The sequence below is a fragment of the Mustela lutreola genome, chromosome 17 (assembly GCF_030435805.1).
Source record: "Mustela lutreola isolate mMusLut2 chromosome 17, mMusLut2.pri, whole genome shotgun sequence".
NCBI classification, from domain to species: Eukaryota; Metazoa; Chordata; class Mammalia; order Carnivora; family Mustelidae; genus Mustela; species Mustela lutreola.
In genome coordinates this window covers 14,027,701-14,050,203 of record NC_081306.1, presented here as the reverse complement: position 1 = coordinate 14,050,203, position 22,503 = coordinate 14,027,701, and the positions used below count along the sequence as shown (strand labels likewise).

General features: G+C 54.2%; 1 protein-coding gene across 5 annotated transcripts in view; it reads left to right on the top strand.

Moving 5' to 3' along the window:
* Positions 1 to 22,503, top strand: part of SNX29 (sorting nexin 29) — a 475,417-nt gene that overhangs the window by 64,261 nt on the left and 388,653 nt on the right. For all 5 annotated transcript variants that reach the window (XM_059154575.1, XM_059154573.1, XM_059154577.1 and 2 more), the window contains exons 7-11: positions 731 to 979; positions 2,954 to 3,329; positions 10,752 to 10,870; positions 17,059 to 17,134; positions 18,111 to 18,193. In XM_059154575.1, coding sequence (XP_059010558.1) covers positions 731 to 979; positions 2,954 to 3,329; positions 10,752 to 10,870; positions 17,059 to 17,134; positions 18,111 to 18,193 — 903 coding nt within the window. The remainder of the gene's footprint in view (positions 1 to 730; positions 980 to 2,953; positions 3,330 to 10,751; positions 10,871 to 17,058; positions 17,135 to 18,110; positions 18,194 to 22,503) is intronic.

Below are 22,503 nucleotides of genomic sequence, written 5' to 3'. Positions count from 1 at the left end.
CAGTGCGGGGATCCCACCCAGGCCGTCTGAGCCCCAGAACTTACGTCTTAACCTCCCTGGGGTTGGCCTCGTATTTGTCTTTGACCGAGAGGGAGAGGATTGGGAAAGACTCACCTGCTGGGATAGCTGCTGTCTGCTGACCCCATTCTGTGGGAGGTGGTGGTGTTTTTAATTTTTAATTTATTTTTATTTTTATTTTTTTTAATAAAAGATTTTATTTATTTATTTGACAGAGAGATCACAAGTACGCAGGGAGGCAGGCAGAGAGAGAGGGAGGAAGCAGGCTCCCTGCCGAGCAGAGAGCCCGAGGTCGGCTTGATCCCAGGACCCTGGGATTATGACCTCAGCTGAAGGCAGAGGCTTAACTCTCTGAGCCACCCAGGTGCCCCTTATTTTTATTTTTTAAAGATTTTTAAAATTTATTCGACAGAGAGAGACACAGCGAGAGAGGGGACACAAGCAGGGGGAGTGGGAGAGGGAGAAGTAGGCTTCCCTGCTGAGCAGAGAGCCCGATGTGGGGCTCAATCCTAGGACCCTGGGATCATGACCCGAGCCGAAGGCAGACGCTTAACTGTCTGAGCCACCCTGGCGCCTCTTGGGAGGTTTTTAAATCAGGACTTCAGATCAGGGCGGCCCCTCTCGTGTACTGTATCATTTGCCGCTTACTTACCGTGTTGGAGGTGTGACCTCCTCGTGGCCGACGCTCCAGACTTTCCTCTCTTCTGGGCAGGTCTGAACTCCATCCTCTTCGCCATCAACATCGACAACAAGGATTTGAACGGGCAGAGTAAGTTTGCTCCTACCGTGTCAGACCTCTTAAAGGAGTCCACGCAGAACGTGACGTCCCTACTGAAGGAGTCCACGCAGGGGGTGAGCAGCCTCTTCAGGGAGATCACGGCGTCGTCTGCCGTCTCCATCCTCATCAAACCCGAGCAGGACACCGACCCCCTGCCTGTCGTGTCCAAGCACGTCAGCGCCGGTGAGCGGGACTGGGTGTGGGAGTTTGAACCGAGGGGTCAGGTCCAAGGATGGCGGGCTGTGGCCGAGCGGGACACACCTTGTAGGCCGAAAGCGCCAAGGGAAGGCTCATGCCCTTGGGTTTTCAGTTTGCACTTGTGTTTATTTTTCTTCTCCTCACTCACTCCGAAAGGGACAAAGAGCCTTGCTGAGATGTGAAGACGATAGGGCTGGGAGCGTATTCAGCTCACCGACAGCAAAATGACAGTGACAGTTTCTTGGTCACATGAAGCCCCACGAGCCTCATCTCCGTTCGTTTGTTCCTTCCTTCATTCATTCATGTGTTCGTTTACTGCAGTCTGTGTGCTGGGCAGTGAACTAGGAAGATCTCTAGCGTTTAGCCTGCTTTGCAGGCTTTTCTGGGTTGGGGGGACAATAGATATTTAATGACAGATTATACCAGATTATAAGTAATTATCCTTCTGATAAATGAGATGAAAGCCAAGCACGGGGTGCTGTGGAGATTGTGCACTGTGTGGGGGGGTGTGTGACATTTCAGTGGAGGCCAAGAGGAAGGGAAGAGTTGTCAGCTTCGTCTCTAGGCTGGGGATGCCAAAGAAAGTTGATTTAGTTAAGATCCATTTTGTGACAACTTCGTGATATGCCTTGAGCCTTCTGGGAGATCCAGAATGTTGCTATGGCAAAAGTGGAGATTTTGGGTTTAAGGACGTAGTGCTAGTATTCGCAGATCTCTTTAACAAGGCAGTCATCGTGGTCATCTCCTTGGAATTATTAGTGATGGTGAAAACTCAGAGTCTTGTGGGGTCTTTATCCGTCTTGACCTCTCCTCCTCCATCAGAGACACCAGGCAAAGGACACAGGAAAGAGGACTGTGAGGGCTTTGTGTGACAAAGATGTTGGAATTTGTATACCTAAGAGTGTCCTTTTCACTGCTTTTGACACTGTCTCAGAGTCTGATACACAGACGAAGCCTCACCGTGTCATAGCTTGGCTTCGATTGGAACGGAATGTCGGGAATCAGCTCAAAGTGTCTCATGGCCAAGTTGGACGATTGCGATGGGTGAACTGACTTCTCTAAGTACTGGTCACCAAGGCAGCATTGATTTCGGTTTCAGTTTAGTCTTTATTGTGTAACAGCTCCAAAATGTTATGGCTTGAAACAGCCACGATATATTATTATTTTCTTCATCAGTCTCTGGGTTAGCAAGATGGCTTGCTGACTCCCCTGGACTCCGTCATGGGGCTGCCCCGAGCTGGTGGCTGAGCCAGAAGGTCCAAGATGGTCCCAGTTCTGTGGCTGGACCGTAGTGCTCACCATGGGCCGGACATCTGGTTGTCTGCCCCTGACCTCTTGTGCTCCAACGGGCTAGACTGGCTTCCTTCCCTGGGAGTTTCAGGGCCGTGTTCCGGGGGTGCATCCCCTCCTTGTGCCCGGGCTCGTGAGCTCACCATGAACTCTGCTGCGAGCTATTGGCGAAACCTGAGCACCAAGCCAGCCCATGGCCCAGGCTGGAGAAGGAGGTGCGACCCTCAGTGGGAGCAGCAGCAGCGTCCCTTTGCAGACAAGGATGGACTGTGCCTGCTGAGCCATTGGCCGCCGCCCCAAACTGCTGTTGTTGGCTCCATCCATCAGCCAGGAGGGTATTTTCCCAAGTGAAAGTCACTTCCAGAATGGGAACTCCCTCTGAACCAAAGTGCTTGCAAGGGACGATTGTTATGTATGCTCTGTGGCACGTTGGTTTAAAGCAGAAGCAGAGTCCCACATCCATTTTGCTCAGTGTCCTGTAGACAGGTTGTGTGTGTGTGTGTGTGTGTGTGTGTGTGTGTTTTCCCCCAAGAATTTAAAAAAAAAAAAATCTGAAATTATCTCATTTATTTTTCAGGAGAGTAGTAGAGGATTTTCCACACTCTAGAGGCAAAAATGGTTCAATCACGGCTTCGTCTGCTCTTCTTACACCGTATCTTCTTTTGCCAGATGCCAAATGTAGAAAGGAGCGGAAGAAGAAAAAGAAGGTGACCAACATCATCTCTTTCGATGATGAGGAAGAGGAGCAGAACTCTGGCGATGTTTTTAGAAAGATCCCCGGGGCCGGGGAGAGCTCGGAGGAGAACTCTGACCGCTCCTCCGTCAATATCATGTCCGCGTTCGAGAGCCCCTTCGGGCCGAATTCCAACGGAAGTCAGAGCAGCAGCTCGTGGAAAATGGACTCTCTGTCCTTGAACGGGGAGTGCGGGTACCAGAAGCTCGACGTGAAAAGCATCGACGACGAAGACGTGGATGACAACGAGGATGACGTGTACGGGAACGTGTCGGGCAGGAAGTGCCTGGGTCACTCGGGCTCACCCGAGAAGTGAGTGTCACTTGAGCTTCTAACGAAGGCTGGCGCGTTAATGGCTTTCTCTTTCCACAGCAGCGGGTGAAGTCTGAGCCTACGGTTCACGTGTGTGTCGGGCGTCGCTCGCTTTTCTGATCGGGACCGAGGCGGAAGGAGCCCGAGCTTACTGCTGCCCCTCCGAGAATGAGCAGGAGTGCAGGGCGTCTGTTGGAGGTACCGACTATGAAGTTGGTGCCAAGATGTGTGCCTTGAAATTCCTGCTTTCTGTGTTTCTTTGTTTTTGCTGCTTGGATATTCCTTGTATCTCCACTGCTCCTAGCACAGGAAGCTCTGGAGAGAGGCAGGGTTATTCTAGAGAACAGCGGCCCCCTGGCACTTTCTGTTTATCTTCCTGGGTGTGCACAGCAGGAACTCGCCTGCGTTTGCTGCTTTAACCCTGGCGGCGCAGTGGGTGGGTGTTCACGGAAGGGCCTTGATGCGCAAGAAGGCCTAAGGCACAAAAGCATAATCTGGAGTGTGGGTCTTGGAATCAAGACAGCCTGGGTTCTTGCTGCCTAGCTCTGTGGCTTAGTTTGGACAAGCTTACTCCCAGAACCTCATCGGAGACCTGGGAGGAAAACAGCACCTGCTTTCCGGAGTCGTCGTCGAATTGCCGGCATGATGCGGGTGGGGCCTTCGGCAGCACGAAAGAACACAGGTCGGCGCTGCTGCTCTTGCTGCTCTGGAAAAACTCCTGTGCTTGTCTTACTCGGAATGCCACGTGAGCGGCTGCCTCTTTGCCTGGGCCTTGCGGTGCCCGGTGCCATCCGTCACGGCCAGTGTCAGGTGGGCATCAGGCCTGCGTCAGACAGACCCAGCCGGAGACCCTGCAGCAGGGGGCAGGGCCCAGTGTCTCTGGTCCTAAGCTTCTGATGTTCTCGTAGGAGTCTTCTTCTTTCTCATGAAGCGATGCCTGTTTCTGATTCCTGCTGTTGTCCTCGTTCACGCGGGTACCCGTCCTGGCAGCATGGGCTCATTGATCTTCTGTGGGAGGCGCAGCGCCTACCTGTGGCAACAGCGGGAACTGGCCTGGGGGGTTAGTGGGCGCCCTGTCTAAATGGACGGAAGAAGGGGATTCCTCAGAGAGCGGAGATTTGTCCGATCAGGGGGCGAAGCAGGGATTGCGGGCAGCTTGTGCTGTGCTCCCGGGCTTCTGCTGTTAGATAGTTACTGTGTTTCTACATAATGGGGACTGTTGGTTGGTGGACAGATCAACACGTCATGCTTTGCTGACAGCCCCCCCAGCCAATGTTCAGTATGTAGCTCTTTGGCCTTTGCTGCAGTTATTTTTATTTTTTTGTTATCAGCCATTCTGAAGGGAATGTTTTCTCGCACAAGGCGTTTTTCTACTCCTGACGTGTGGGTCAGTGTCGCTTCCCTGAAGCATTGGCTCTGGCTCACGGGGTGAGTGTTTTCTACTGGAACCCACGTGTTGCAACCTACTGTGTGAGTCAGGGCCTCCAGAGAAGCAGAACCAACAGGGGGGACTCCCCCCCCCCCCACCTTATTCATGGGTCCACTTGCCATGGTTCCCTTTCTGTGGTTTCAGTTATCTGTGGCCGACCTTGGTCCTGAGCAGGTGCTGCTTCTCCTCGTGGATCATCACAAGGTCGGTGGTAGCCTGGCTCATGTCATTCACCCCACTTTGTCCCACGGATGCTGGCAGGTGGGGTCCGAGGACCCAGAGGGCTCCCACAGGACCAGCCAGGGGGTTCCCCAGCTGCATGCAGGTTAGAAACCCAGTGCGAGCCAGCAGGAGGTGAAAGCAGAGTTCATTGAAGGCATAGAGAGTGTGCAGGTACACAGTGTGAGACCCAGAAAGGGTCTGGGGGTTTTTACTGAGGATGGTGGTCTGGTGTCTGCCACCTCTCAGGCATCCAGGAGCCACTGAGAACAAAGATGAGGACCCAAAGATGAGGTGTTATTCCCGGGAGCCAGGGGGTCTCGGCATCAGGATGTCTAGTGCCTGTGGTGTAGATTACACAGATGATGACTTCCTCCGGTCACCCTCACCTGGTCCTTCCTTAGATGTTATCTGCTCTAAAGAAATCATTAACTCCTTGTCCCCTACAAGGAAGACGTGTGCTGTTTGCGTTAGGATGCATGCGTAAAGTGGAGACCCAGGTCCAAGCAAGGAAAAGAGCAAAAAGCAGATTTTTAAAAAAAGATTTATTTATTTGAAAGAGAGAGAGAGCACAGAAAGGCAGAGAGAGAAGCAGACTCCCGGCTGAGCAGAGAACCCAGGACCCAGGATCATGACCTGAGCTGAAGGCAGACTCTTAACTGACGGAGCCACCCAGGCGCCCCCAAAAGCAGATTTTTATGGATTCCTTCAGTTTCCCTGTCTCATCATCTAATAGGCAGTTTGTCATCTCATGTCATCGCAAGAAGGGTGACTCCAATACAGTATGATATTTTGAGAGAGAGAGAGGCCACATTCACATAACCTTTTATTGCAGATTATTGTTGTAATTGTTCTATCTTATTTTATTTTATTTATTTTGTTTGAGAGAGAGAGAGAGAGAACATGAATGAGGGGGCAGAGAGGTTTTTTTTTAAGATTTTATTTATTTGTCAGAGAGAGACTACAAGCAGGCAGAGCAGCAGGCAGAGAGAGAGGGAGGAGTAGACTCCCCATGGAGCAGGGAGCCCCGATGTGGGGCTTGATCCCAGGGCGCTGGGATCATGACCTGAGCTGAAGGCAGCTGCTCAACTGACTGAGCCACCCAGGCACCCTGGAGCAGAGATAGTCTTAAGCAGACTCCACGCTGAGTGGGGAACCCGAGGCGGGGCCTGATCCCACAACCCTAAGAACATGACTCGAGTTGAAATCAAGAGTCAGGCATTTAACCAACTGCACCACCCAAGTTCCCGTTCTATTTTATTATTATTGCTGTTAATCTTTAAAGTGCCTAATTTAGAAATTCAAGGTTATCAGAGGGGTGTATGGATAGGAAAACACAGCGTATGTACTGGGTTCAGTACTTGGTGCAGTTTTAGGATTTCAGGAATCCCCTGGGGGTCTTGGAGTGTGTCTCCTATAGATAAAGGACAGAACTACTGTCTGTCCATCTGTACCTGTTTGTCTAGATTTGTTTTAAGGAATTGACCCACGTGATTGTGGATGCTTGATGGGTCTGGAATCTGTAGGGCAGACCAGCAGCCTGGAGACCCAGGGAGGAGTTGCAGCTTGAGTCCAAAGGCCGGCTGTTGGCAGAATTTCTTCTTTGGGGGACCTTGGTCTTTTCCTGTTACAACCTTCAACTGATTGGGTGAGGCCCAGCTGTACTGGGGAGAATGATCTGATCTACTCAAAAGTCTAGTGACTGGAGTGTTCAGCTCATATAAACGTACCTTCACAGAAATGACTGGAAGGACGTTTGATCAGACATCTTGCTACCATGGCCTAGTCGAGTTGACACAGACAGCCTCCACATTCTGAGTATCTGTGGGTAGGCACGTCTCGGAGTCGATTCGCTCTGTGTGTTGTGGCCTCAGACGCAGTCATTTCTCTTCCTACCAGACTGTGCCACTGAGGGAGGCCTGAGGGGGAGGCCAGCTTGTGAGCCAGGGGAGCCGCCGCAGGCATTGTGATGTGTGATACACAAAACAGTGCAGGGTCACCTCTACAGGGCCCGGGCCCTTCAGGGCCACTGGGCCTCCTGCGGATTATGGGCAGCCTCTCCCTGGCGTAAGGGGGGATCTCAATCGAACATTCTGCGGAGCATCTTGGGGAGGAGCAGAGGAATGATGACATGGCCTACTGAGTAATCCTTTCATTTTGATTCTGAGCTAACGTTCGCACGCAAGGTCTAGGAGCCTGGAGGGGCCAGAGCCTGAGCAGCTAATAGCATCGCCAGGTTCATGAGGGACAGGCGGCCCGGCCAGGAGACGCCCGCTGCGGATGCAACTGCTCTGGCCACGGCAGCGCGCCGATGGTCTCTGAAGTGCTCTGTTGGCCTAGAGCTGGGTTTACGTCTCTCTTCGCTGGCAATTAAAGCCTCTCCGATGACCGAGGAAAATCTAGTCTCTCCCGCCTCTATATTTACCAGTGTTTGCTTTGCCTTTTGTTTTTGTTTTTCTTAAAAGAGGGTAATATCTATATTATAGAAAGAGGTTTTTCTGTCACTTCTTATGTGATCTCTGACACCTGTAGGGAAGTGGGTTGAAAACATAATTCAGGGCGCCTGGGTGGCTCAGTGGGTTAAAGCTGCTGCCTTCAGCTCAGGTCGTGATCCCAGGGTCCTGGGATCGAGCCCCGCATCGGGCTCTCTGCTCAGCGGGAAGCCTGCTTCCTCCTCTCTCTCTCTGCCTGCCCCTCTGCCTACTTGTGATCTCTGTCTGTCCAATAAACAAATAAAATCTTTAAAAAAAAACATAATTCAAACAGAATCAGAAACATAGGGACAAACGTTACACCTCACTAGCAACTGAGCAAGGGCACAGTGCTTCTGGACACTGTATTTTGCCACGATTTAGAACTGGATGAAAGGAGAGCCCCCGGTTAGCACCTTGGGGGCGTGCTTGCTCTCGGCTTGTCCCAGTTATGTAGTATGGCGGGGCGCACAGGAGGCACCAGGGGGCGCCCTCACCCATCCTCGCTGCCGGCCTCCTGGAAGACAGTGTAATACAGAGTCCGGAGCCTCAGAAATGTTTATCCCACTTGATTTTGCCATTCCCCTGCTGGGACTGTGCCCCGAGGACAGAGTCTCGGGAAAAAGGTGACTGCGCCTAGATAACAAAGTCCGCCTTTCAGGAAGCAGAACTCCGGAGCCGAACTGCCTTAACGGCCTACTGATGCGTACCTCCCTTTGGAACATCTTAACATTTCAGGTCGCAGACTTCTGTCTTTTTAAATTAAATTTTTCGTTTCATTTTAATTTTTAAATGTTTAAGTGTTGTATTTATTTGTCTGAAGATAGAGAGCGCAAGCAGGGGGAGCTGCAGAGGGAGAAGCAGTCTCCCCGCTGGGCAGGAAGCGTGAGGCAGGACTCCATCCCGGGACCCTGGGATCAGGCACACGCTGAGGCCTCAGGCCTGAGCCAAAGGCAGACGCTTCACCAACTGAGCCCCCCAGGCATCCCAAGTTTTTAATTTTAATCCCAGTATAGGTACCATAGTGGTCTATTAGTGTTGGGTGTCTACTGTAGTGATTCATCAGTTACCGGGGACCCTGCGGGGTCTTGAACATTTGTAGTGACCTTTTAGAGTATCTCAGTAGTGTGAAGACCAGTTTAGGAATGAATATTGAATGACAAAAGCCAATGATAAATCCTTCACTGAGTTTCATTAGGACCTCCTAAAGAAACGTCTGTGTAGAAAGAGGGAAGCATGGGGTCTCCTGGGTGGCTCAGTCTGTAAAGCGTCTGCCTTCACCTCAGGTCATGACCCAGAGTTCTGGGATCGAGTCCCACATCGGCTTCTTGCTCGGCGGGGAGCCTGCCTCTCCCTCTGCCTGCTGTTCTCTCTGCTTGTGCTCGCTGGATCTGACAAATAAATAAATAAAATCTTAAAAAAAAAAAAAAAAAGAAGAGGGAAGTGCTAAGGACAGAGTGTCTGAGTCAGTTTTGTTCCGGGTAGTGTGGTTTTTGGTATAGTCCCCGCCCCTCTCCTCTTTTTGGCATTTTCTAGGTTTTAAAGTAAGCATCTCTTTTTCCTAATGAAAAGCAACACCTGTTATCACTAAGCTGACTGTGGCACCCTGCTCGGAATCTGTCTTTGCCTTAGGAATCACTTCAGTGTAAATCATTTTGGGGGAGGCCTTGGTCACATTTGCTTGGGTTCTCAAACCTCAGCTGACGGGGCTTGGCTTCACCTGCGCCCTGCCTGTGTTTCTGGAACGTGGCAAAATTTCCCCCTCAGAACAAACGGTGGGAAATCCCACCCGCCTCGAGCAGGTCGTGGCCCCTGCAAGGACCGGTGGTTTTGCTGCCTTCTCCCAAGGGGCTCCCTGGGGAGTGACCTGTAGGATTCACAGACGGATTCCGCACAGGTCTGTTAGGGTTATTTCCCGTTTCTTGCTCAGAGCCTCACGTCTGACCAGAAGCTAGAGAGGACTGACAGGAAGATCTCGAAGTGGCCTCTGGAAGGCCCTGACAAAGCAGCCTCCAGGCCAGATCCGCCCCCAAGCTAAGAATGGTGGTTACTCTTCAAAGGGCTGTCAACAGCAACCATGGAGAAGAGTACTTGTGGCCCTGAAGCCTACACTCTTTCCTGTCTGGTCCTTGATGAAAACAGTTGTGTTGATCCCTGCTCTAAACCCAAAGAGACACTACACGCACCATGCCACACGGTGGGCAGCAGCCACGAAGCCCAGTGTAATCGGACTTGGAAGGCATGGTCTCAGACCCTGAAGCCTCGGTCCCACCCAGGGTGCTGAACTTGGGCAAGTCCCATAACCTCCTGCACCGTGCGTCTCCCGTTTCCCTCCGCTCCGTTCCTCCTCCCTCCTTCTCCGCTTGCTCCCTCCTGTCTTCCCCTGTTAACTAGGTAGGACTGTGATCTGCTTTGGACTTTTTACAGCCGAGTTGCAGAGCGATTCTGTAAACTTTAATGTCCCCTGCAACTACAGCCTGGTATTTATTAACGGTTCCTAGTCGTCTAGCGGCAAACGCTACAGTGGGCAAATCCTTCCCAAACACACTGAGCTGAACCAGCTAGCGTGACACAGATGTCCAGGTGCCTTTGTCCTTCGTGGATAAGGGGATGATGTAACAGGTCATATGAGCCAGGGTAATGGTTAACTGGACCCCCTTTCTTGGAAGGGAACCAGACACGATACGGTCTGGTTCTGCTGTTCTACTGACGAGGCTTTGAAAACCAGCGAGGTAATGGGACACTAACCCCAGGTCACGTGGCTGACATCATTTCAGAGCTGGGGATGCCGTGCTTTCTCCTGCTTCAGAACTTGGCACCTGCTGTCCCCTCACCAGCATCCCCCTTGTCCATCCTTCTCTTCCCTCTGCCCACCCCGTGCCCTCACCTTCAGCTCTCGCCTCTAACCTGTGGCCTTCCTGACCTGCTCCGCGACTCTGAACTGCTGTCTTACGTCTTGCAGGATTGTGTGATTCACGTCCGGGTCCCCCACCAGACTGTAAGCTCCCCAAGGGCAGGATAAACCCCATTTATTTGCTGGCGGTTTGGGCAGCATAGGATATATGTGAGCACAGAGCCTGGTCCGTAGTAGGTGCTCAGCGAACCCTGGCTGGAGGAATGGAGGCACACTGTCGGATCTGGACCGCACGCTCCCGCTCCCAGCCTGGGCCTCCCGTCTTCAGCCCCGTCCCGGTCTGGTTGGTTCCCAAGAGGGAACTTAAGGGAGGCCTGGCAGATGCTCGTGGTGGTCTGAGCCCTCGGAGGCTCTTCTGTCTGTCACGCAGCTGTATTCTCTCATCTTAGGCCGCTGGAGGGGGACACCCACCTCTCCCAGATGCACAGCTGGGCTCCCCTGCAGGTGCTCCACGGTGACGCCGATGTCCTCTTCCCGGTCAGCGGAGTGGGCTCCTACAGCCCGGCAGGTGGGTGCTTCCTGATTCCTCCCTCCCTCCATTCGTGTGCTTTGGCTGGAGTGTCTGGGTTCCATCTGCAGACAGGAGGGGGCAAAGAGGCACGGGGCTCAGGGCAGGACTGAGGGTTTGGCTTCTCTTCTTGCTGACCCTGAGTGTTTGAGTTGCTCCCTCCCGAGGGAGGATTGGGCCAAACCAGCTGACAAGCCATGAAGGAGCCCCTGAGCCTATTTGTTTTCCTTACCAGTAGGTTTTGGGGAACTGGGCACGTACACACTGACCACAAGTGGTAACCATTAATTTTGCCTCTTAGGGAGAAAGTTAACAGAACTCATAGCTCGGAAGGCCCCCGTCCCCTTTGCAGCAAAGTGCTGGAGGGTCAGAGAGCAGCCTGCTTAGAACCTGCTGGTGGGGTGGTAAGCGTTTCTAGCACCTTCCGTTTGGTTGAGCGTGCTCTCGTGTGGTTTGTCATTTTTTTTCTCGAGCTAGAGCAGGTCGCGGGGGGTGGCGGAGGTGGGGAGGAACGTACGTGTGGATGAGCATGGTGTGCCCAGAGGGCGAGTATGCAGTGCAGCCAGCGCGGTGAGCGGCACGGTGCAGCGCTGGTGGCCATCCCTGGCCCACGGCACCCCGACCCCCACCCCTACACAGGCACCGCCACCCCCTCCCAGGGCCAGGGTTAAGAAACCTTCATGGTTTCTGGATGGCTCAGGAAGCTGTTGACAGTCTGTTCACCAGACTCTCTGTTGATGGACGGTTGTTTTTGTCCCAGGCAGGGGATGGAAACTTGCTCAAAGAGCTGGGGTGCAGAGCAGGTGGGCCGCTGACGGGCAGCCCTCTCCAGTGGGGCTCAGATAGCCCCGCCCCAGGAGCCGCAGGAGCTGAGCAGGGCGGGTTACCTCTCCCGAGTGGCAGTGTCCTCGATGGACGCCGGGGCTCCTGCAGGGCAACATGACTCTGTCGGCTGGGCGCGTCTTCTCTCCGGAAGGTGTGGCTGCTGGTGGTGATGGCAGCTGGCACATAGCAAGCCTGTGGAGTGAGCCCCAGCCTGGAAGGTGGCCCGTCCGGACCAGGGCATCCTCTCTCAACCACAGCCTGGGAGGAAGGGCAGAAGGCTTTCCAGGCTGGCATGGGGCCAGGCACCGGCTAAGGCCCTGTGAAGCCTGCTGTCAGCCCTGCGGCAGTGGTGGGGCCCCTGCTGTGGGGTGTCTGTGGACCGGGAGCTGGTGGTCGGAACGGAGGGTGCTCCTGTGTCTCCCCTGCTGTGCGCCCCACACTTCCTTAGGGGGTCTGCCTCATCTCCTCTTTCCTTTGAGAGGCTTTGCTCTCTCTTGCCACTCTTGAGCCCTCCCCATTTGGCCTCGGCTGAATGGCCCCCCCATACTGGCAGGAAATTCTTCCTGGGTCTCCACTGATGTCCCCTGGGGGTGCTGGTTTGGTGGCTCGAGCTGGTGTCTGCAGGCCAGGCCAGCGTCAGCTGCTGCGTTCCCCAGGGGACCATATGTGGCCCAGATGGCCAGTGGGTGGGCTTGGTTACCTAGCCAGGGCCCATCAGGGGCACTGCTCTCTCGGACAGGGTGTGTGAGAAGGGGCGGGGCTTGCAGAGAGCAGCTGGTCCTGACCTCGCTCCGGGACCACATGACTTCCACCTGCCGACCCAGGGCCCCAGTCGCCTTGTCTCCCTCCCCACCAAGGAGGCCACCGGTCGCTGGGGTGTCAAGGTGCCTGCACTTGGTGTTCGGTCTTGTTCTTAGTAGCCCCTTCCTTTCTCAGCTGGGCTCCTCTCGACTGTCCGACCTGGGGTTGAGGGCCGTTCTCTTGGGTTTAGTCTTACGGAGCTCAGCGCTCTTCCTCCCTCTGTGGGCTCTCCTTCAGGGAAAGGAGCTGCTGGCCGGCCTCCAGCATCCTCGCGGGAAGGCATCCTCCTGGCAGCTTTCCCGCGGCCCCACCTCTGCCTGTCACCCTTCCAGACCCAGAGGCTTCATCTTGTCACTGTCGTGGGACCCCGAGCCCCCGCGTATCTTGAGTATCCTCATCAGAGATGCTGTGTGTGAGCCGGTCTGCCAACTTTTTAATTTACTGTAGTAACAAAGCTGCCAGGAGTCCTGGAAGCTGGTGACAGCCTCGGGGGCAGAGTTGCTGCTGGTAAGAGTTGCATAGGAAGACAAATGATGTTTGCGCTGCAGAAGATACTAGAATCAGAGCCGGGGGAGTCTGCTACCTGATTGGAAGGCCAGGTTGCTTCGAGTCCCTCCTGGCCTGATCCCCTTTTCCTTGGGGGGCCTTTCCCTGGGCAGCTGTGGGTACACTGTCAGCATGTCTCTCTCAGACTGTGCTCTTTTGCTCATCTCTGACTGCTGTCCCTTCTGATCGATACCCTCCCACTCGATCAAGGTTAACAACTTATTCTCTCTCACTCTAGCCCGGGAGCCATTTGTGTGTTTCATGACAGCTTTGGGCTCTACCCTTAGGAGACCTTCCCAACATCTTTGAAAGTGCTGGTGGCCTTAGGGTTGCTACCCTGGGGGCATTTAGCGGGAGGGGGAGGGAGGCCCGTGGTGGAGAAGGAGGAGTGATTCGGTAGCTAAATCTGGGAGGGAGAACGTGGCAGAGACGGGGGCTCTCAACATAGAAATATCCTCCTCCTGCTTCTTGGATAAGGAGGCTTTGTGGACAAGGGGGCCAGGCTTTGGAGCTGCGTTTCTGGGGTCCGAGGCTCCGAGAAGGAACACACCCGTCAGGGTCACATGAGACCCGTGCGCAGGGTTCGCTCCAGTCACTCCTCTGGGCGTGTCCGTTACCTGCACACAGCAGAGCACGTATACCATCATCTCTCTGAAGCTGCAGGGAGCGCACCCCCGAGGTTTCCCTCCACACGAGCACTCACCGGAGGTGGGCGGCCACCGCCTCTACCTGCAGCACGTGTGAGAACGTTACAGCTCCGCTCCTCCCTGGGGGTCCTGGGCTTAGTGTTGGGTTTCAGCAGCTTCAGAGTCCGTTTGTTCATTTGAAACCTTGGGTCCCCTCACCAGGTGTAACGCTCCTCAGCTCCGTGTCCCACCGCGGGGCCAGCGGGCTTCTTTGGTGACGTTGGGGCAGCTCTGTGGCTGCGCTGCTCCACTCTGAGGTGGTTGATCTGGGCGCGTGCTCCTGGAGGGTGCTGGAACCGCCTGCGGTGGCAGGGGACTGTGGTGCCCACCCGACCTGCGTGCTGTGTGGTCCCCACCCCTCTCAGGGGGGTCCTGTGCCTCTCAGGGCTCATGGTTTTCTGTATGCCGCCGGCGGGTGGCTCTGCTCTGTGCCAGCACCGTCCTGGGCTCTGGGGGGATCCAGAGGTGACCCCCCCCCCCCGGAGTTTTGCAGGCAAGGGGGGCCCAAGGCACATCAACAACTCTCCCTGCTTCTACTCCTGCCCCCACCCTGGCTGTTCTTACAGCAACTAGAGGGATCTCTTAGAGCACACATCAAATTGTATCATTCCCTTGCTCCGAACCTTTCCGGCGCAGTGAGGATAAAATCCAGAATCCTCATGGCGGCCCCCCAGTCCCCGGCTCAGTGCACAGCCTGATCTCCTGTTTCTCTTTAGCTCCAGGCCCCTAGACACGCTGGCCTGCTTCCACTTCTAGTCTCTCTCCTCCTGCCCCCTGCGCACATCCTTCAGGAGGCAGCCCATGTGGTGGTGGCTCATTAAGGGCTCTTCTATCCCCTCCTCTGGCAGGCCAGGTCTCAAGTTCACTGCCAGAGACTTCCTGTGTCCCCTGTGCCCTGACCTCAGCTTGTAATCGAGTGTGTGGGTGTGTAATCACCTGGTAAGTCCTGTCCCCCTGCTACTCTCTGAGATCTGTACGGGCAGGTCCATGTCTGCCTGGTTCCAGTATGACCCTGACCCAGGCCAGAGCTAGGCGCACAGTGGGGCGCTCAAGGGTCCTTTGCTGAGTGGGTGAGTGGTGGGTGTGCAGAGTCCATGGGGATGGGGCATGCCGAAGGGAGTGGACACCTGGCAGTTGGAAATACGTGGTCCAGGTGGAGATGCAGTGTAGACGAAGGAATAAGGCAGGGAGTGCAAGGACCTGTGGAGGGAGAGGCTCGTAGCTCAGATCTGCTGTGAGAGAGGCCGTGAAGTGGGCAAGGACTCAGCTCTACCGCTGGGCACAGTGCGGTTCAGACCCTCGCATGTTACCTTGCGATCTTGGGCAGATCACTGAAGTCCTCCAGCGCCATCTCCACATCTGTAAAATTAAGGTAGTAGCGCGCCCCTCAGAGGGCGCCTCGATGGTGAGTGACACAGCCTGTGTGAGCACTTGCTCTGTGGCCCCAGTGTATCAGGCCCACTGCCGCGTCCCGGCTCACGGGCTGTGTTCTGGTGGGACGTCGCTGGGGCCGAGTAGGCCTGGGATCTGAAATGCTGGTGGGTGATGGCGGCCTTTCCTCCAGCTATGGAGTGCTGCTGTGCATGTTGGAGTCCCTGTTTTGCTTCAGGGAGAGGGATCTGACAGCTGTGAGTTGGATTAACAGGTGAGGCAGGACTGTGGGGACCCTCTGTGGAGACCCCTAGAAGGTATGGAGCCTCAGCACTAGGGTGGCGGTGGACACGACTGTGGACAAGGAATGGCGGACATGGGGCACCTTGAGCTCTGTGATGGGGGGAGGTGACGGCCCCGTGGAGAGGGTGTCAGACGGGAGTGCTCTGGACAGTCGTGACCAGGCGGTGGGCCCTGCAGGCATCCTGCAGGCATCCCGGTGGAGCTTCCAGGCAGGCAGCGAGCCCCTTGGGACGAGGATTCAGGATTGAGGTCCCAGCCACAGGCCCGTGTTTGGGAGGTTGTCCTCTTCAGCCTGCTGGCAGCTGGGGCCAGGACCTTGTTGGGTTTGCCGAGGGGGACAGAGGCCTCTGAGCTGCGATCCAGAGATGTCTTCACGAGGGAATCCGAGAAAAGGCTGTGAGGCGGTGTGTGTGCGTGTGTGTGTGCGTGCGTGTGTGTGTGTGTGTGTGTGTGTGTGTGTGTGTGTGATGGTGGCAGGAGCCTGTGGTAGGCGGGCGGCGTTCCAGAGCGAGTTGCGCTAGCAGTCCCCGAGCGTTCCCGCTGAAGCATGCGTGTGTCACAACATGAATTTCATCACGTGTTGGTATTATTAAGATGTCGTGTGGTAGCCGCTGCGGTTAGCCCTTCCCTAGTCGAGGAAGCCGAGTCGCAGAGATTCTCGGTTTAACGCTGGAGGCAGAGCCCGGCCCGGTAAACTCACCACAATGCTCAGAGGAGGGCAGGGGAGGCCGAGGGGGACACGCTTGCTGTTTTCCTCTCAAACTTCTTTAAAAAAAAAAAAGAGTAAGTGGAATAGCTTAACGGGGACAGCAGTGTCAAAGAGACGTTTTCTCTTAAGGGTTCCCTGAGTACAGTCCCTTAAGAACTGGGGGATCTCCAGCAGGAGCAGGAAACTCCGGTGAAAACAGGAATGGCAGGGAGGCGGCCATGGCGCTGTGGGCCCTGAGGTGTGCCCCCTTCTACCTCTGTGCCCCACCCCCCATCGTGGCCTGGCTCTGCAGTCGGCCTTGAGAGAAAGCGGCGAGTGTCTCCAAAGGGCACGTGTTACCATGGCTGACCCCGGCCTTCATGTCACCATCCAGCCTAAGGGCCGTGGCTTTGCACTTTTTTCTGGAAAGAGACCTGAACAGCCGCTAATATGTTTATGAAAATCTTTAGTGCTTCTAGAGATTATCTGTGGGCTCCCTTCTTCTGAATGCCTTTCCCACACACCCCTGTGTGTGGGGAGGCATCTTTCTCGAAAGCAGCAGGGCACTTGGTTTTGATGCAGACAGACATGGTCAGCGGTTGGACTGTGCTGCCCCCTTGTGTCTGTTGTGAGCCACTACAGCGAGAGCTGTTTTGTCCATCAGAAAGCTGATTATTATTCCCTGATTCTGAGGCTGGCTCTGAATATGGACTTCACGCACAATTCCAGGTGGCTCAAGGTTAAGTGGGAGGATGGGGTCTCGTATCAGTGACCGGGGCCACATCTGAGATGATGGTCCAAAACACGAAACAAGTAGCAGATTAAAATCCACTGTGCAGGTGAGGAAACATTTTAAGTCGACTGATTTAGCAGATGAGGCAGTGTCTGCACTGTGTCCTTGCCTCACGGAGAGAATGAGATGAAAACAGACAGCTGACTTTCTCTCTGCGACTGCTCTCTCCGCACAGATGCCCCCCTTGGAAGCCTGGAGAACGGGACAGGACCAGAGGACCACGTTCTCCCGGAGCCCGGCCCCCGGTACAGGTCAGTATTCTGGAGCCAGATTGCCTTTGGGATTGAGTTGTCTTGTTCACAACTGTGCGTTTTATTCTCTTTTAAAGATCGGAGTACACCTGCCGGGTTGCAAGGTCAAGGCCTTATTTCACGTATATGTCCAGGTTTAGCTTAGATCGTAGAACGTGAAGTTGCCAAGGGCGTCGGAACGCGAGGGGCGGTGTTTAGCAAACTTCATTTGCATTCTGCCTTTGCTTTTATGGTTTTGGGGGTCATGCCTGGGTGCCTCCTCTCCCATTATGCTTGATGTTAGCATTTGATCACAATAAGGCACGGTTTGATTATATAATATCTGAGCCACTTAGCTCTCCTGTATTTGAGAAGTGCTGAGTCTGGCATATGGTAGTGAGCCCCATATGGGTTTTCTGCTTTTCAAACAAAAGTGTCTCAAAGGGAAACAGCTGCTCAAAGTCCCCGGATGTTGGGCGGTAGAGCTCAGATGGGCACTGAAATCTCCCCGATGCCCCGGAGCCTCGTTACTCTTCCAGTTGTTTTTCTCTCTGTGCTTTTAATTTGGTGCAAATTGGGTGAATAGGGATAGATCCCATCTGCATTTTCAGCCTTAGCTCCGGGGTGGGAGTCCCTGATGACCCCGAAGTGTGCTTGATGTTATGGACAGGGCTCTGCTCCCCGACAGTGACAAGGCCTATAGATTCCCGAATAGTTTGTACACAGTCAGGGAGGACTGGGGTTACCAGGTCCCTCCAGGACACGGAGTCTTTTTTGCTGTTTATTTTAGACAAATACTGAGTATTGATCTCGGGGACATACACAGACTTCGGCGAGAAGGCAAATTTGCAAGTAGGGAATCCACACATGATGAGGGCTGCCTCCCGAGCTTTTAGCAGGTGCACCTGAGTACCCTTACACCTGCTTGGTTTTTGAATGGTGAAGTTGTATATTTTGAGCGGCCGAGTGTAACTTCCTTCTGTCTGCCTTCTCCCAGTGTGGAAGCCAGTCCTCCCAGCCAGGGAAGCCCTCTGAGCAACCTGTTACCTTCTGCCTCCGTGCCAGAATCGATGACAATTAGTAAGTACTTTCTGAGTGTCCTCCACCAACACTGGGTGAGCCTTGGGCCTGCCCATCAGTGGAGTGCCTTTGCCCTTGCTCCTGTGTGACTGTGGACTTCATGCAATGCGGTGTAGACCCAGGTGTGTGTGTGTGCCTGGTCGTGGAGTCGAAGTGTGGTGTTCGGAGCTTAGCTTCCTGAACTGCAGCTAATACTCGGTGCCTGGGTGTGTGCACGCTCTAGAGGACAGGCTGCAGAGACGGAGCAGCACTGAGCCAGAGGGAAACTTGTGTTGTTTAAGGTTTGGGGGTTTGCATCCTGGAAGGTCGTCAGCTGCAGAGGAACTGTGCTAGTTGGATTTCCTTTGTAGCTCTGGAGGAATCCTTTTTGTGAGGAAGGAAGAGTATATCTCTATATTCGTCAGAGACTGGGACTCCTTCCATCTAGCCTCATGGTCCAAAATGGCTCTTGTGGCTCCAGCCATCCCATTCTCCTCCCAGGTAGCAAGAAAGGGGAAGGAGCAAAGGAGAGACTTCCTTCATTTCCATAGGTAGGTCTGAACTTTCTTAGGGAAAGAAGTTACAACTTTTTTCTCTAGCTTTTGCCTGAAATGTACATTGCCTTCAGTTATGAAGGTAGAAGCAAACCATAGAAACCATAGCAGTTTAGCAAAATGGGTGATTTTGCTTTGTGAAAGTCACAGGCGCCTGCGAGAACCATGACATGAACAAAATCTCAGAATGTTGTTTCTCCTGGACAACAGTTTTCAGTGCGATAATAAAGAATTCTATGTATTCCTATGTCACTTTAATTTTTTTACATTTTGATAGTTCTTTTTCAATAGAATCCATTTCCTTTGTAGTCTGGTGTGTTTTATGTGTTTTGAACTATTTTTTGAGAAGAGGCCCATGACCTCACTGGACTGCAGAGTGGGCCCAAACAGGTGGTACAGAACAGGAGGCCCCATCCCAGGAAGTGCACACAGTAGCCCATCGGTATGGCCCGGATCAGCCCCATGGCCTCCCCTGGCTGCTAGGGAGGCAGAGTCCTCCTGCCCCCCAGTAGGGTTTTCACTGCTAGGGAAGGAAGAGTGGAGCTTGGGAGCTAGCCGGCATTCTCTGAGTTGGAGACGAAGAAGGAAGTGACTGGACTCTGTAGGGTGGCGCAGTGCACATGACCAGTCTGTGTCTGTAATGAAAGTGTGTGGTTCGTCACGGCGGGAGTTCAGCCGTGTGGTTATCTGTAGATCGACGCATATGGGGCACCCAGGCTAGACATCGCTGGCTTCCAAAGTTCTGTTACTTAATATTTCTTTAAAGATTTTATTTATTTATTTATTTGTCAGAGAGAGAAAGTGAGAGAGAGAGCGCAAGCAGGGGGAGCGGCAGGCAGAGGCAGAGAGAGAAGCAGGCTCCCCGCTGAGCAAGGAGCCCGATGTGGGACTCTATCCCAGGACTCTGGGACCGTAACCTGAGCCGAAGACAGCAGCTTCACCGACTGAGCCAGCCAGGCGCCCCAGTTCTGTTACTTATTTACCACTGTACTAGTTCTTACCCTGCAACGTGTTTTTTTTTTTTAAGTGGGTGCACTTAAGAAAACCTGAATGCCTTTACTGGAAAAGGGAACTTTGCACGAGTACAGTGAGTGGAGAGCCACTGTCAGTTGACGGAAATGGCGGGTAGCTGAAAATTAAGACATTGGAAAGGACCCAGTATGGAGTCGGCCTGGATGTCAGGGCCAGCTTCTGTCCGAGACCCCCTCCCATTGCCATAAGGAGAGGCGAGTGACTGAGCAGCAGCACGGGGGGCTTGGGGATATCCTAGTGCTAAACTCACACCTTTTTCTGGGAAGAAACCAGAAGGATTGAGAACACCCAGAAGCCCTCTTGTTGGGGGTCCCTGCTCCTTTCTGCCTCGTCTTTCTGTGTCTACAGTGCTTTCTCTCTGAGTGGGTTACACCTTGTGTTGAGATCCCAGACATTTTTCTGGCTCTCAGGTGTTTCTGCCCCAAAGAGCACCAGGTTTTGCCTTACTTACGTTTGTCTTGTAAAGAACAGCGCCCCCGAGCTTGCGGGCTCGCACACCAGGCCTCGCCCTTGTCCGGGTGCAGGAATCTTCGGGCGCCCCAGCGGTTACGCAGCGGCATGCTTCCAGGCGGGGTTCGTGCTCCCTGGGGAGGCGTCCCCTCCTGCAGCTGACCACCATGTCTGCTTTGTCCGAGGCTCTGGGGCCTCCTGGGCCACGTTGGGCTGGAGGAAGCAGCGGGCCCTGCTTGGGCATCGGCACTGTGGTCATTCATTGTGTGCTGATGGCGGAGATTTCGTCTTGTCTGCACTCGGATATCCCATCTTCCAGAATTGTCGATCTGGTTTTATTATTTGGTATCTTTGGCAAGGAGGGACCTACCCAGAGTTTATCCCATGAATCTCCAGATGTGTCACCACACCCACATCTTGACCCTTGATTCTCTGTGTTAGTGGACTTTGTGGGGCGTGATGGTGCGCTGCCTGGGGCAGGGGCTGGTGGCACCGTGTCTCCTGGGTGTGCTCCGGATGAGAGACCTGGGTTCTTAGAAATTTGGGGTGGAAGGTGACTTTGATGTGTGTCTGCCTCGTCCTGCCTCTGCCCCTGTGACGTCCCAGAAAAATAAGAAGAGCCTGTCTGGGGGTCCAGGGTGTCTGCTGGGGTGGCCGTGACAGTACCACCGCCCGGGAGGCCTGAGCAAGTCTCTCGCGCAGTTTCAGAGGCTGGAGGTCCAGGTGACCTCGGTGCTGGTTGCAGGCGAGGCCGCTGTCCCTGCCTCGCAGGTGGCCTTTTCTGCCTGCTTCCACATTCCTGGTGTGTCTTCTCTGCTTGCGAGGACCCCGGCCTACCGAAATGCGGTCCCTCCCTCAGGACCTCATTTAACCTTAATTCCCTCCGTACAGGTCCTACCTCCAAACACAGTCCCTTTGAAGGTTAGAGCTTCCCATGGGGATTTTGGCTGGCAGGGGCTGGGGGGCTCATTCAGTCCTGGGGAGTCCTGAGAATGTGTCCCAAGAGCTGTGCGACTCCAGATGAAGAGTCCTATCCCAGCATGGGAAGCACACGGGCGTCGAGTCGGGAGATGCGTGACTCTCAGAAACCCCGCAGAGCCTGGCGGAGGGGCCCCAATTCTTCTCTACGACACAGAGAACCCTCCCTCATGCCCTGCTAGGTGCCTTCCCCAGCTGCACCCAGTCCTGGGTATGGGGGCTGCCCGGCACTGTGGTGGCACTAGAGCGGGGCTGTGTCATCCTCGGTGCTCAGGGATGACAGGCAGGTCCTCTCCGGCAGCCTTCCCCTCCTGGGGGCCTCTGAAGTGGCACAGGGTGTGGTCCTGGGCTTTGTGGGTGTATGTTCTCGTCATGAAGTGCCCAAGAGAGATTGGCGTGACCAGGCTCACATTCCCGCTCTTTCTCCGACGCCCTTTGGTAGTTAAGACCACGCAGAGCCTGTTGGGAGGAAGTAATGATTTAGCAAAGTAGTGAAGACAGTTGACGCTCAGGAGATCGCCGATGCTTCTGCCTCCGGGCACTTGCCATTCGGGCAGGTGTATGTGTGTGTGTGTCTGCGTTCGGGGTGCGCGGGGCCGTCCGGGGGGTACTGCAGACCGCCTGGTGCCGTCTCGGCCCGGAGGGGCAGGCTGAAGGCCGGCTGCCCAGTTCCCCAGGCTCCCCCCGGGTCTCGAACCTCTCACGGCCTGTTTCCGTATCCAGACACCGGGATGCCGGAAACACCCGTTTGCTGAGAAGAGAATCTGCATCAGAGCAGAGTGTAAGTTGTGTAGATAGCGCTGCTTACCAACCTGCTTATTTGCATTCTGCTTTCTTAGCATTGTTTTCTAGCACTTTCCCCTCTTCATCTCCCTGGTCCTCCTGCTGAATGGCTGTGCAGTATTCCAGTTTACTGGGGATTTTGGGGGGAGGGGGTGCACCAGCCCCGTTCGTTTGTTTTCCCGCTGTCTTCTCTCACTGTAAGGAAAAATGAGAATCAGCGCCATCTTGGAGGAAATTATTTTTTTTCTGCTCCGTGTTCCTTTGTGGTAAATTCTTGGGGTGTGGGGCGAGCAGGCCAATGGTGGGTCCCGTATTCATGGATTTGTTCTCAGCTGTCTCGTGTCCGGAGGGACCGTGTTGACAGCGGGATGACAGCTGCCGGTTTCCTTATCCTCCACCCTCCGTAGTCGCTAACATTTTTTTTTTTTTGTAGTTTTTTAAAAAAGATTTTATTTATTTGAGAGCGCACATAAGCATGGAGAGTGGCAGGCAGAGGGAGAAGCAGGCTCCCTGCTGCCTGACTCGGGGCTTGAT